The 13,604-nt window shown below is 41.5% G+C and overlaps 1 protein-coding gene across 1 annotated transcript; it reads right to left on the bottom strand.

Moving 5' to 3' along the window:
* Positions 1–1,669: 1,669 nt before the first annotated feature.
* On the bottom strand, positions 1,670–3,303 carry LOC133849755 (uncharacterized). Its single transcript, XM_062285845.1, has 4 exons — positions 2,809–3,303; positions 2,430–2,631; positions 1,963–2,365; positions 1,670–1,888 (listed from the first exon to the last, which is right to left on the bottom strand). The coding sequence occupies exons 1-3, from the start codon at positions 3,072–3,074 to the stop codon at positions 2,300–2,302; spliced, it is 534 nt and encodes a 177-aa protein (XP_062141829.1). The 5' UTR covers positions 3,075–3,303; the 3' UTR covers positions 1,670–1,888; positions 1,963–2,299.
* Positions 3,304–13,604: the final 10,301 nt, after the last annotated feature.

Here is a 13,604-nt window from a genome sequence, read left to right as displayed (position 1 = left end):
GCGCTGTTGCCGAGTAAATTCCAGGCTGCTGGCCAGAGGCGCTGATGTCAGATGCTTTCAGTCGTCTCTCGAAAACTCCATTCACCTGGCAACACAGATTAACGTGGCCACTGACATCGATGATGCTGTAAGCATATTACTCAGCAATATCCAAATAGCTGCAGCGCCGCGTTTACGCGAGCAAGACAGCAAAACCGCCAGAGACAGCAGCATAACCTAGTATTAGATGACGAAACTAGAGAACTATGGAACGACAAAAAACGATGCAAACGCTACTTACTCTTGACGCACACGCCGGAGGCTAGACAATGCTATCGAGCTGCACAAAATCGTCTGAAAAACGCAGAAAAAGAGGAACAACAATAACATTAACAAACTATTTGAGGGTATAAACACTCAGGATCCATATACAATTCAAAATTGTGGAAACTGACAAACAAGATAAAAAGCAGCCGCAAACAAATCACCCTTTAAAGTACTCAAAATCTCTATTGACACGGCCGGCAATGTTACTGACAAAATCACGTGGACGAAAACTACAGATGAGAAGCTGAAGTATTTGTCTCCCAGCTGGAAGACAGATTTACTCTAGCTCTCTTAAACACGGAGGAAGACCGCGCAGATATTAAAGAGGATTGGTGTAAGCGACACCAGCAGTTGCAACAAGGCCATAAACTAAACTTCAAGCCAGTAACATTGACGGAAATAAAGATGGAAATTGATGCACTGCAGCCAGCCAAAGCACCTGGATACGACAAAATCGAGAACAAATTAATAAAATTACTGCCGCAGAAGGCTCTACTATATTTGATACTCATATATAATTCCATTTTGCGTATAGGTATTTCCTAAATGTTGGAAATATGCCGAGATCATCATGTGTCTCAAACCAGGTAAATCTCCAGAAGATGTGGCATCTTACAGACCAATCAGCCTGATATCTGGCCTCGCAAAACTCCTTGAGAAACTCCTGCCCAAGCGCCTATTTGAGCACAAGGATTTTGCCACTGCAGTGCCTAACCACCAATTTGGCATCCGTCGCGAGCACGGCACGGAGCATCAGCTGGCCAGAGTGACTCAGCACATACTTGCTGTTCTTCGTATGCCGGCAATACTGCTCGGCCATCTACATTGACATATCGGAAGCGTTCGATAGAGTATGGCATGAGGGTCTGTTGAGTAAAATTATTAAAATCCTGCCACTAAATTTATATAAAATCATTGAAAGTTACCTGTCTTATCGCACTTTTGCAGTTGCAACGATGGAGTAACATCCAGAGTCGGCTGCATACCAGCTGGTGTCCCACAGGGCAGCGTCTTGGGCACAATTTTATATACAATTTACTCCTCTGACATGCCGCTACCACTACTCACGCAAAATCGTCGCCATCTCGAGCCGAACGAAAGGTCGATGCTGTTGTCAACATATGCGGATGACACAGTCATCATGTGCTCCGCTGATCATCCGGCCAATGCGATAAACGAGACCCAACAGTACCTGCACCACTTTGTAAAATGGTGTAAGAAATGGTGCTTCAAGATCAACGCGACATAGACAGCGCATGTCATATACATGCTGCGTGACCTGAATGAACGAGAAAGGACAAGAATGATTACTATAAACGGACATGAAATTAAAATGAAATCTAAACACACGTACCTGAGTGACACTCGACCGCAAATTAACGCTGGCCACACACGGGACAAGATTATGCGTCAAATCCAGAGCAAGAGCTAATAAATTGGGCTGGCTTATTGGGCGTAACAGCAAATTGGCAAAGACTGCAAAATGATGATTGTTAAGCAGCTCATCATGCCAATATGGAAGTATGCTCTGTCCATCTGGGGCGCGCTCACCTCAAATTTCCAAATCAATCGCTTGCAGCGGCTGCAAAATAAAATCATTAGAAAATCGCTAAACGTATCTTGGACACTCAGAAATGAATGCATCAAAATACTTACCAGCTGTGTACAATTGATGGCGCGTTCCATGTGGCCAGCGAACGATTTGCAAATTCTCTGGCTGCACATCCAAACCCAGAAGCGACAAAGCTGGTTAGAGAACCACTTGTCGTGCAACGCCTGCAAAGGCCCAGATATACGGAGCAGCTAGACAAATTCATAAGGCCGTTGAGTGCAGCGCTAAATGCAAATACAACAAATGCAACACACTTGCGGCAGATGCAAGGCGAGCACCTGCGTGCTGAATCAAACCAGAGAAACAATCAGCAAATTTTGAGAAAACAGATTCGGCCTTTATTACCAACACTGATTCGCATACAAGAGGAGTATAATGAAGCTAAAGCGAACGAGGAACGAGAACGCGATCTTGCACAGCGGCGGCGACAAACTGATATACAGACAGCTGCGAGATTTAATGAAATTAAAATCAATCAACTGAGACGTAAATATACACAAGGTCTACTCACCAGATTATGGATCACATACGTGGCCAGCCAGTGCAAATACAAAAACTGGTACTGCCGGACATCACAGCGGAGGAGCAGCAAATTCTGCGCAGAAAGCTGCCAGAACGTTTCTGCGAATCGACCATAAATACGCTTCGAAAACGCTTGAGAGATGGCCTCCTCGCCAGATGTGATGCTTTGGATATCATCAGAGGGCAGCCACCTGAAATTAAAAAGATTATAGTACCTGACATAACCATGGACGAGCATATGGCGCATCTTGAATGCACAATGCTAGCAGAGGATGAACTGCAGACGGGCAGCAGCAAACACAAATCATCACCATTGAAGATTCGCCACCATTGCGACATGCAAATTCACAGCTGCAATATCCACTTACCCATCACAAGGTGTCACGTCCACTTTTGGTGCCGGCAACTGCAAACGAGACGCTTGAAAACGGCCTGGAGCTGGTGAGCAGGCGCTTGGAGTGGCTGCTGGACGATGAAGATCCGCCTGCTGAGGCATGGCATACAGCGCACATAGCCGAGAAAAGTTCAGATGCAAGCAGAGACGCCAGCGAAATACACAAAGCCCAGCAGTGGCGGCAGCAAACCTCCTAATCTTAGGATGGGCCGCCATTGCCAGCATTGTAAGTCGCCTCATTGCGAGATTCCATTTTTCAGACTCGGCGACGGCTGCGTACTCCAGTAGTCAGATGCTCCATCCGCTGCCCAAACCACTGCTCGCACCCAAGACGATGGCCAAGCAGACTCCATGCTGGCCGGCAATTCACGGCGAGGCCATTTTGGGAGCCTCGAAGCATCCAGGGCGACTACCACTGGGCCACTGCCAGCGTCCAAACGCTAAACGATGACCCGTCAGCAATTCGATCGTGGCAAATAAATCATATACATAATTATTTTATTTTTATAGGTAAACTTGGATTCCGATGACGAGAACTTGCCGCCACCTCAAATGTTAAGAACATTTGATGTCAATCTCAGCTGGTAAGTCAAACAATTTTACTATTATAATCAATAAATCAATTATAATACATAATTACTTGCAGGCAGGGCGAATATGACAAATTTGCGGACTCGTTTAAAAGCAGCAAACACGTCAATATGTCGGCCTCAAAGTTTTCCACATATTAAGTAGGAATAATTTCAAAGGTCGAGCTGAGCCAAACAAATTGCAATTGAAAGTCCAGGAGATTCGTGAAATAGACCTATAATTTGTATGAATAAAACATTTAAACATTTAAAGAATTGTACATAAAGGTCGCTGTGGAAATGGATTGCTATGTTGACGATTTTGAACTATTGTAAGTTCTGAACACTTTTCAATTGTGCTATATAATATTTGTGAACAATGGACAAATTAGCCAGTGTTCATAAGCCCTGATTTATCGGTATCGATACGGCATGCAGTATTGGTATCGCGATATTAGCTAAAGTACTTAAGTATCGATAATCAATACGATTAGTTGTAAGCACGCACTCGAGCAAGAAGCAAGTTGCCGAAAAATATTATAATTTAACAATGTTAAAACACAACAACTCAATTATCCAAATAAACCTACAAATACACTCGAAGGCCTATTAATTCCTCTCAAACCCCTCTCACAGTTCAGAAGTGGGATTCTTGAGGTTGGATGTGTGAAACGAAGGAGTGGTGCTGAAAATTCACAAAAAGCAAGAAGAATTGTCGGCGTGGAAAGTTTGTAATGGGATGTGTTCCCAAAGGTCTATGTGACAGCGTATATTGCAAATTACGGATGTGTTCCTTTCCACGTGGCAGACGAATTCAAACTAGAGAGATCAGGAATCTTAGTGAACCTGTGGAAGCAAGAGACGATTTCAAGAATCTGTGTGAACTTGAAGATATACATATGTATGTACATACAAAAGGCTTGTGTGTATACGAAAAGTTGTGGTGAAATTCGCAAACAGACGCCAACGTTGTGAAATACTTAGCAGTTGTCTCGCTTGCACACATGCAACGGAATTGCGCAAATAGTAAAAGCAAGGTCAGAGAGACGATCGAATTTGGAAAAATGACGAAAATAGATGGACTCAAAGTAGACTAAGGTACCTGCTACGAGCTAGAAATTTGTCAAGCTCAGGCACCCGAGCTGAATTAATTCTAAGATTAATTGAATTTGAGCAATCGGAAGAAGTAGAGATGCCAGTAACGGCTGGGCTTTCTACGCAGCAAGAAGAAGCGATGACGTCACAATCAGCGGCAATTTCACAATTGCAAAATGAAATGAAAGCATTGACGAATATGATGGGTCAGCTAGTCGCAATGCAAAGGCAAAATGCAGAAGCATCAATGGCAAACAATCAACAGCAGCAAATCATTGAAGTGGAACCCGAAAATATCAACAATGAAAACAGACATATTGGACAGGTCATGAGACAAGCATCGGTGAAAGAAATTGCAAACACATTGCCGGAGTTTGATCCAAGTGATGAGAACGCCATTTCCGTAAACCAGTTCATTGATCGAGTCAACAAAGTGGTTGATGCTTATCAATGGGACGAGAAATTTGTATTACTCGCAATATACACACGACTAAAGGGACCAGCCAAGATGTGGCTCGATTCCTCACCTATTCTCCACACGACATGGAATAGTTTTGCGGAAGCTATACAGGATGAGTTCGAGCAAACCCAGACGAAGCAGAAGTGCATTTTACTATGGCAAATGCAACCAGACGATCAAAGGAGACGGTCAAGGAGTACTGTTTCAGGATGTCCGCATTTGGGGTGCGGTACCAGCTAAGCGAAGCAGCTATTATAAGATATGTAAGATCAGGACTACAGCACCGAGAACTGCAAAACAGTATTGCAGCGATTCACTTCTCGTCAATGAAGCAACTTCGTGATGCAGCTGAATCTTATTTTGTAAACAGAGGTCGACCGAGCACAGCAAAAAGAATTCTTACCAAAAGGCAGCAACTTCGAGCAAAAGCAGGACAGCGATGTAAAGTCATCAAAATCAAGGGAAACCCTGAAGTGTTACAACTGCGGAGAGTTGGGACACTTTGCTAATTCGTGCACAAAGGAAAAGAAAAGCTGCGCTGTAATAAATGCAACAAATTTCATGAGCCAAACGGAGCTTGTCATTCCGCGAATACAATGCGTTTGGGAGCCACCAATCATGACAAACTTTTCATCAGAAAAATCTTGATAAATTCACACGAGTATAGCGCCTTCATTGATACAGGTAGCCAGCCTAGTATCATGCGCCAATCTGTTGCCAAGAAAATCAACGCTGAACGCCACAAATGTTCTATGCAAATAAGAGGCATTTGCGGGGTTCATGTATCCTCACAGAAGCGATCATTGTGGACATGGACATCGAAGGGAAAGTGGTCACAGCCAAAGTTTATGTAGCAGACGACGACCTGTTACAAGAGGATTTCTTATTGGGACAAGATGTTATCATTAGCGCTCATCTCACGCTAAGCTTTGAGCCACATGTCACAGAAGTTAAGCGAGCAGTTCATCAGCAGTTAATTCCAATCGGCAATGCAATAGACAAACTTTTGATAAATTTTCAGAATGATCAGGAAAGAGGCAAAATACGTAATTTGCTGGAAAGATTCCCCAACGTTTTCTCTACAGGATTGCAAGACATAGGCAAAACAAATTTAGTCCAAGCCCATATAATTGTTGAGAGCGGTCAGACAGTTTCTCAAGCGCCTTATCGAGTTTCCGAGCCAAAGAAGGAAGTTGTTCGCAAAATGGTCGACGAGTTGTTGGAGCAGGATATTATAACGTTATCCACATCAGAGTACGCCAGCCCGATAGTGCTCATCAAAAAGCCGAATGGTAGTGATCGAATGTGTGTCGATTACAGACGTCTGAACAAGTTGATCAAGAAGGAAAATTTCCCAGTACCGAACATTGAAGAGCGCCTGCAGGAGGCAAAACGATATAAGTACTTTTCATCCCTGGACCTTAACAGTGGCTATTACCAGATTGAAATAGCACCAGAGAGCAGGAAATTCATAGCATTTATCACCACCGATGGATTATATGAATTCAAGCGACTTCCATTTGGATTGAAGAACGCACCTGCTGTTTTTAATCGACTAATGGCAGAATTACAGAGGAGAGTGTACAAAGGCGATATGATACACTATATGGATGACATCCTTATTGGTAGCCATACTTTTAGCGAAATGTATGAGAAGCTAGAGCGAGTCCTTAAAGTTTTGCATGAGTGTGGATTGACTTTAAACATGGATAAATGTGAACTATACAAGCAGTCAATCACATTCCTTGGTCACCAAATACATGCAGACGGCATTAGTCCTGGGGATATTAAGACGAATGCCATTAGAATGTTTCCGAAGCCCACCAATGTAACCGATGTGAGAAAGTTCCTGGTCTCACTGGTTATTTTCGCAAATTCGTAGCTGGATATGCTATCATCTCAGAGCCATTGCGTTTCCTATTGCGCAAGGAACAGAAATTCATGTGGAAGCCATCCCAACAAGATGCATTTGACGAGTTGAAGAGATGCCTAATATCAAACCCAGTAATCACTAGTTACCGTTTAGATGCTGATCATGAACTTCATACAGATGCCAGTGCCATTGGTTTGGCCGGAGTTTTGCTACAACATGAAGAGAACCAGTTAAAGCCAATTGCCTATTTTAGCAGAGCTACTTCCAAACCGGAGAAGAACTTCCACAGTTACGAGCTTGAAGCTTTAGCTGTTGTGGAATCGTTGGAGCGATTTAAATACTACGTATATGGTAAAAGCTGAAAGTTGTTACAGATTGTAATGCACTGAAAACGTCAATGGAGAAACGAGAGCTTATACCCCGGATTGCTAGATGGTGGCTGCGTATACAAGAATTTGACATAGACATTGTTCATCGCGCTGGAACACAGATGAGTCATGTGGATGCACCAAGTCGAGCACCATTCGAAGATCATCATGAGATGGATACAGCATGCCTAAAGATTTCAAAAGCCATAATTGACGAAGCTGATTGGTTATTTTCTATACAATTGCAGGACGAGAAAATCAGAAAAATTGTTGCTGACATGAAATCAAAGAAGAAATCAGAGACCGACGAATATCTTATAGAGCATGACCGCCTCTTCCGAAAGTACAAAGATAAGTTGTTGTGGGTTGTGCCAAAGCTGTTAAGATTTCATATTTTACACGAATGTCATGATAAGGCCGGACATATGAGCACAGACAAGACGATGGCTCGAATTCTGAATTTGTTTTGGTTCCCGCGAATGCGTAACTTTGTTAAGAGCTATATAAAAGCATGCGTAGGCTGCGCACTTTACAAAATACCAGGTGGAAGACAGGAAGGTCAGTACCACTACAATCCCATCAATCCGATTCCCTTTTCCACCATACACATGGATCACCTAGGACCTTTTCCTAAAAGTTCTAAACGAAATGAGCATATTCTTGTAATCGTCGATGCCTTCACAAAATTCACCATAGTACGAGCGGTGAAGAGTACCGCAACTAAACACGTCCTGGATATACTGCAAGATGTAACAAGCTATTTGGGAATGCCAGAGCGAATCGTAACAGATCGTGGAACAGCCTTTACATCGAAAGATTTTGAAAAGTACTGCAAGTCAAACAACGTAAAGCACATACTTAATGCTGTTAGGACACCACGAGCCAATGGTCATGCAGAGCGAGCAAACCGAATTATATTGTCTATGTTATTGCCTTCAAATGAAAATGAGAAGCGATGGGATGAGAACATGCGAACAATTCAGTGGAGCATTAATACAATGGTAAATAGTACAACTAAATGTTCCCCATTTCAGCTCCTTTATGGTTATGAGCCTCGAGATATTCTCAAAAATACATTGACGAACGTAATCCAAGGTCATGACCAAACGATGTTATCAGATGCAGAGTTAAACATCGAGCTGCTGCGAAGAAGCGCTACGATGCCAGACATTCCACACCAACAGTATACAACCTAGATGATCTTATTTTGGTCGAGAATGAGCCGTTTAGCACGGGCACCTCCCGCAAATTGAGCCTCGATATAAAGGTCCTTTATTATCACCAAAGTGCTACCAAATGACAGATATCTAGTCGAAGATCTGCCACATGCTCAACGAAAGCAGAAACATTACAAATCTGTCTATTCGTCTGACAAGATGAAACGCTGGTGCGAGTTGCCACCGGATGAACCAGATGACGATGAGGATTTGGAGTATGAACCACCCCCGAATCTTGCGAGGACGCGTCGATGTGTCAGAGAGGCCGACTGTGAACAATGGACAAATTAGCCAGTGTTCATAAGCCCTGATTTATCGGTATCGATACTGCATGCAGTATTGGTATCGCGATATTAGCTAAAGTACTTAAGTATCGATAATCAATACGATTAGTTGTAAGCACGCACTCGAGCAAGAAGCAAGTTGCCGAAAATATTATAATTTAACAATGTTAAAACACAACAACTCAATTATCCAAATAAACCTACAAATACACTCGAAGGCCTATTAATTCCTCTCAAACCCCCTCTCACATATTATTAACATTTATTATAGTTTTGATGAGGTATTATTAGATCGGGATGATACGCCAATAAATCAGAAAACGGAAGGCGATGAGATGATTGATTTCCGTAAAAAACTAACAGATAAATAATAAAATTGCAAACTAAATTGTGATTGTCTGTGCCTTGCGATGTCAAGATCTTATTGAATGCGAAAATGCTCACTTAAAATAAGAGCGTATAGCGTTATATTTTAGTAGTTGCGCACACAACGAGAGTGAAACAAATCCAAATCTTTGTTGTTATATTATTCGCGTACAGTTTTTAAATTGTGCGCCAACTTTTGTTTACATTTGAACAGCTGACATTTCAGAGCGGCCATATTGAGAATTTTACCGTTGTCCATATTTCTCGGTTCGTGCCAATGGAAACCCCGAAACGGACTTCAAAAACGTAAAAAAACTGAGTGAAGTGGAAATAGGCTATTAGTCTCTATATACCCGAAACATTGTATTTCTATAAAAGGAAGAAACAATAAAAATTTCCTCCAGCCCTCTCCCGGCTGACGGATGAGTCCTTATCAACATCATACTAGAACCACTTGAGAATTGCTACAGACGAATAAGTAAAATTTACTATTTACGTTTTTAATTTATGTAAACAAACCTGGAATTATGCCATACAAATTTGTAATTAGAGAACGAAATATTGCATTCTTTGAAGCTGATCATGCTAATAACATAAACAAGTTAGAAAGCTACAGTCGAGTGTGCTCGACTGTGAGATACCCGCTACCCATTTTGAATAAAAGCAAAATATTGCGGTATTATTTTCAAAATATACCGAAAATACTACAAAAATACTAAAAATATACCCAATGGTATATTTGGGATATCGATATAGTACCACATTCAAAATATACCATACACGGCACAATGTACAAAATTGTAGAAAAATACAAAAGTATTTCTTTAATACCTTCCACAATTTTTATCTGATCGCAATCAAATTCAGGACTCACAAAACTATAGTTATTATTGTATACACCAGCTCTAGCTTTAAAATGACGCTTGTTATTAGATTTTTTGATTTTCGAGGGCGAGAAGGGGCATGGTAAAAATTTGAAACAAACTTGATCTGAAAATTATAGCTCTATCTACTATTGTCTCTGAGATCTAGGTGTTCATACGGACGAACGGACAGACAACCAAACGGACAGACGGACATGGCTAGATCGTCTCGGCTGTTGACGCTGATCAAAAATATATATACTTTATAGGGTCGGAGATGGCTCTCTACCTGTTACATACATTTCCTGTCGGCACAAAATGATAATACCCTTCTACTACTAACCATACAATACATAGATGCGTCACGTCATACAACAAAAACGTCTCCTTAAAAACAGTATTATTGCTGCCCCAGTCGGGCCGTGCGCTGCGATTCGAACACCGAGCCTCTTCGTCTCATTCGAAAATTCGAAGTTCTAACGCAGCGCGCAGCGTTGAGTTCAGTTGCAGATCAAATGCGGAGCGATGAGCACGGGCGCATTTCATTGCGCTCTGCTTTCGTTTCTATATATGCGTGTATGTATCTATTGTACATGCTCGCCTATATTAGTATGTGTATGCATATGAAGTTTTGCAACGTTCAGTTGCCTCACTGACAAAGCAGATAGCGCACGTCAATTTTGTTTTGCCGCGACGAAAGTATCGAAGATGAAGTCGAGTGACTGTTCGTGCCTTCGACTCTTCGTGCCTATATACTGGCAATTTACCGTCAGCGAAAATCAAAGTGCGTTGGCTTTACTCGTAATGTGTTGGCGGGTGTGGAAAAGTGCTTGGGTTCAAATCCCGTCTTTTTATTTATATTTTATTTTCATTTTTATTTATATTTTTATTTTTCACAAATTAAAAAATTTAAGTATTCATTTATAAATTCTTTATTTTTTATCAAAACTTTTGATTCAATTTTTACTAACTAAAATATTACAAAATATAAAAAATAAAAACAATATTTTTCAGAAAATATATACAAAATTATACTTTTTAATTATTAGCCGATGAAAACAATTATTATTTATTTCAGAAATATTATCTAATTATAAATGCCAAACTGTCTAGAATTGGGGTGGGTTGTATGCATGTGTGCTTTGTATACACATGTGTATGTGTATACACATTGCAAGAGTTGTTGTTGCAACTACAAGTGATTGGCATGCGCCAGTTGTTATTATTGTTTGTCGACAGTTTAATCTGTTTTGTTTTGATTTGACAAATTTTCTTTTCTATCATTTTGACCGCGCTTTTCTTCTTCTTATTAATTTACCATAAGCTCGTGTAACATGCATATGTGTATATGCAAATATGTACATATGTACAGTCAGCGCCACAAAAACCCGCACTTTTAAGGGTTACGAATTTGTAACTTTCAGGGCCTGTGGTTTCATTATATGATTTCGGATTCGCCCAATTTTTTTAACAAGTTAATTGATGGTATGTTAATAAAAGTGCATACCAATTTTTATTTTAAATTTGCTTTTAATATTAAAAAAATGTTGTTTTTGGTTTCACCTTAGTTTTAACGACTTTTCACTATTATGGCAAACTTAATGAAAAAATCATAAAAGTAATAATAATGAAAAAATTCAACAAAAACTATTTTTTTCCAATTGAACACCTTACTAACTATAAAAAAAATTTAAATCTAGGCAATTTAACATTAGACATATTTTTTTAATTTAGCTTAATACTTAGAATGGCCGCCTTTGGCCTTAATTACTGATTTTACCCTATTGGGCATAGAATCGTAAATGGAATCCAAATATTCCTTCGTTATATCGAGTATCCATACTTTTTCTATAATTTGTTTTAGCTCCTCCATAGTTTTGGGCTTTCGCTTTCTTATTTTGGCCCCCATATAGGCCCCAACATTCTCGATTGGACTAAGGTCTGGGCTGTTTTCTGGCCAATCTAAGGACTTAATGCCCAAGCTGTCAATTTGATAGATAGGAAAAGCTGTCAAGTCACCCAAGCAGCATATTTTCATTTATGATAGAAGTCGACTGAATTCTGAACTGAAAGGTAAACTCAATTTCTAAAGTTCCTAGACTGGCAATTATAATAATTCTAAAATTATTTAAAGATGGCTCATCCAAACGGGTATTGACATTCACGACGTCTATCTCGGGTGTGCAAGTGCCGCAGGCCACAGCCACAATGCCAAGAGATGTTCAAGGTGAGGGAGGAGGTGGGACGACGGGCGGCGGTCAAAACTCACATTATGATGAGCGCAGAAGTTACTTTCGGATGAAAACGGCAGAATTCAAATGTAAAAGCAAGAGCTGGCCGCAGAGGCCAAGAGGCTTGAGATTTTGAGCATAAAGCTAGCTAATCAAAATATGCGTGAGGCCGCAGAGGCCAAGAGGCTTGAGATTTTGAACATAAAGCAAGCTAATCAAAATATGCGTGAGGCCGCAGAGGCCAAGAGGCTTGAAATGTTGAACATAAAGCTAGCTAATCAAAATATGCGTCAGGAGCATATACTCAGAATGAGGGAGCAACGATTAAAGATACGCATACTAGAGGAGCAGGAGGAAAATTTGCAAGGACAACCCAGCACATAAAATGTAATTTAGCATATTCATATTTTATTTCGAGCTAAATACAGATTACAGATTAAAATACCAAACCAAAAGCTTAACTGTACTTTAGATATTCACTACCTCAATAAAGATAAACCCAAAGTCTAGGTATCCTAGACTTAAGCCACATCATTAAGGAACTTGTCACCACCTCGCCCAACTGATTGCGGGCAAAACATTGAACGACGCCCGCGTGCCACTTTTGCACATGATGGATGACAAGGCGATTGAGCTCGATGTTCGTCTCGTTATCCGCTGGCATCCTCGCCGTTGAACAGCCAATAGATGTGCGGCTGGGGATGTCCGATGGCATCGCACTCAAGTGTGAGAGCATCACCCTCGTTGGTCAGCGTCGAGTTGGGGCCACGCAGAATGCGCGGACGCTCCAGCACGCTCAGCTTGATCATGTGAACCAGCACCGGTGCAATGCCATTGTCCAGGCGGCACACATACGAGCCCTGATCTTGGGGCTGGACATCGGTGATTTGGAGTCCATAGGCAAGCACACGCGATCGATTGTGATAGATGTTGGGCACATTGGGGCTGCTCCACACGGCGCTGGGACGCGGCGAACCAACGCCCGGACACTCGAGCACAACGGTCTCGCCGGGACGAGCGGCAAGCTGTGTGGCCGGCTGTTGAGCAGGAAATACGGCGGTGTACGATCCGTGTAATCGACACGCAAATCAATCACCTGCGGCAGACGCAACTCCTCGCCCGTAATCACATTTGTGGCCGCGCACGTATAATTGCTCGCATCCTTGGCGCTCACAGAGTTGAGCACCAAAGCGCCAGCAGCGCCTGAGAGCAGCTCGGACTGCGGCAACTCTCGCCGTTGCGATAGAAACTCCATAGAGAACATAAATCAGCAGCAAGCAGATATACAGCAACTCACCTACTAAATTACTGGCACCATCTATTTGGGCGCCAATTTTAAATATGAAAGTCACCGACAAAAACGAATCCGTTAAAATTCAAACAAAATTATACTTCATAATTATCATTTTTCTGCCATATCTTAATCAAACCTCAAAAGATCTTA

This window comes from Drosophila sulfurigaster, unplaced genomic scaffold, assembly GCF_023558435.1.
Source record: "Drosophila sulfurigaster albostrigata strain 15112-1811.04 unplaced genomic scaffold, ASM2355843v2 contig_289_pilon, whole genome shotgun sequence".
Classification (NCBI taxonomy): domain Eukaryota; kingdom Metazoa; phylum Arthropoda; class Insecta; order Diptera; family Drosophilidae; genus Drosophila; species Drosophila sulfurigaster.
This window is presented reverse-complemented; position numbering and strand designations above follow the sequence as displayed.

Coding starts and splice junctions, on each gene's coding strand:
- LOC133849755 (XM_062285845.1), bottom strand. CDS start 3,074: ATGAGGCGACTTACAATGCTGGCAATGGCGGCCCATCCTAAGATTAGG. Junction 2,632..2,808: donor GACGTGACACCTTGTGATGG/GTAAGTGGATAT, acceptor TTTTAATTTCAG/GTGGCTGCCCTCTGATGATA. Junction 2,366..2,429: donor CGTATGTGATCCATAATCTG/GTGAGTAGACCT, acceptor TAAATCTCGCAG/CTGTCTGTATATCAGTTTGT.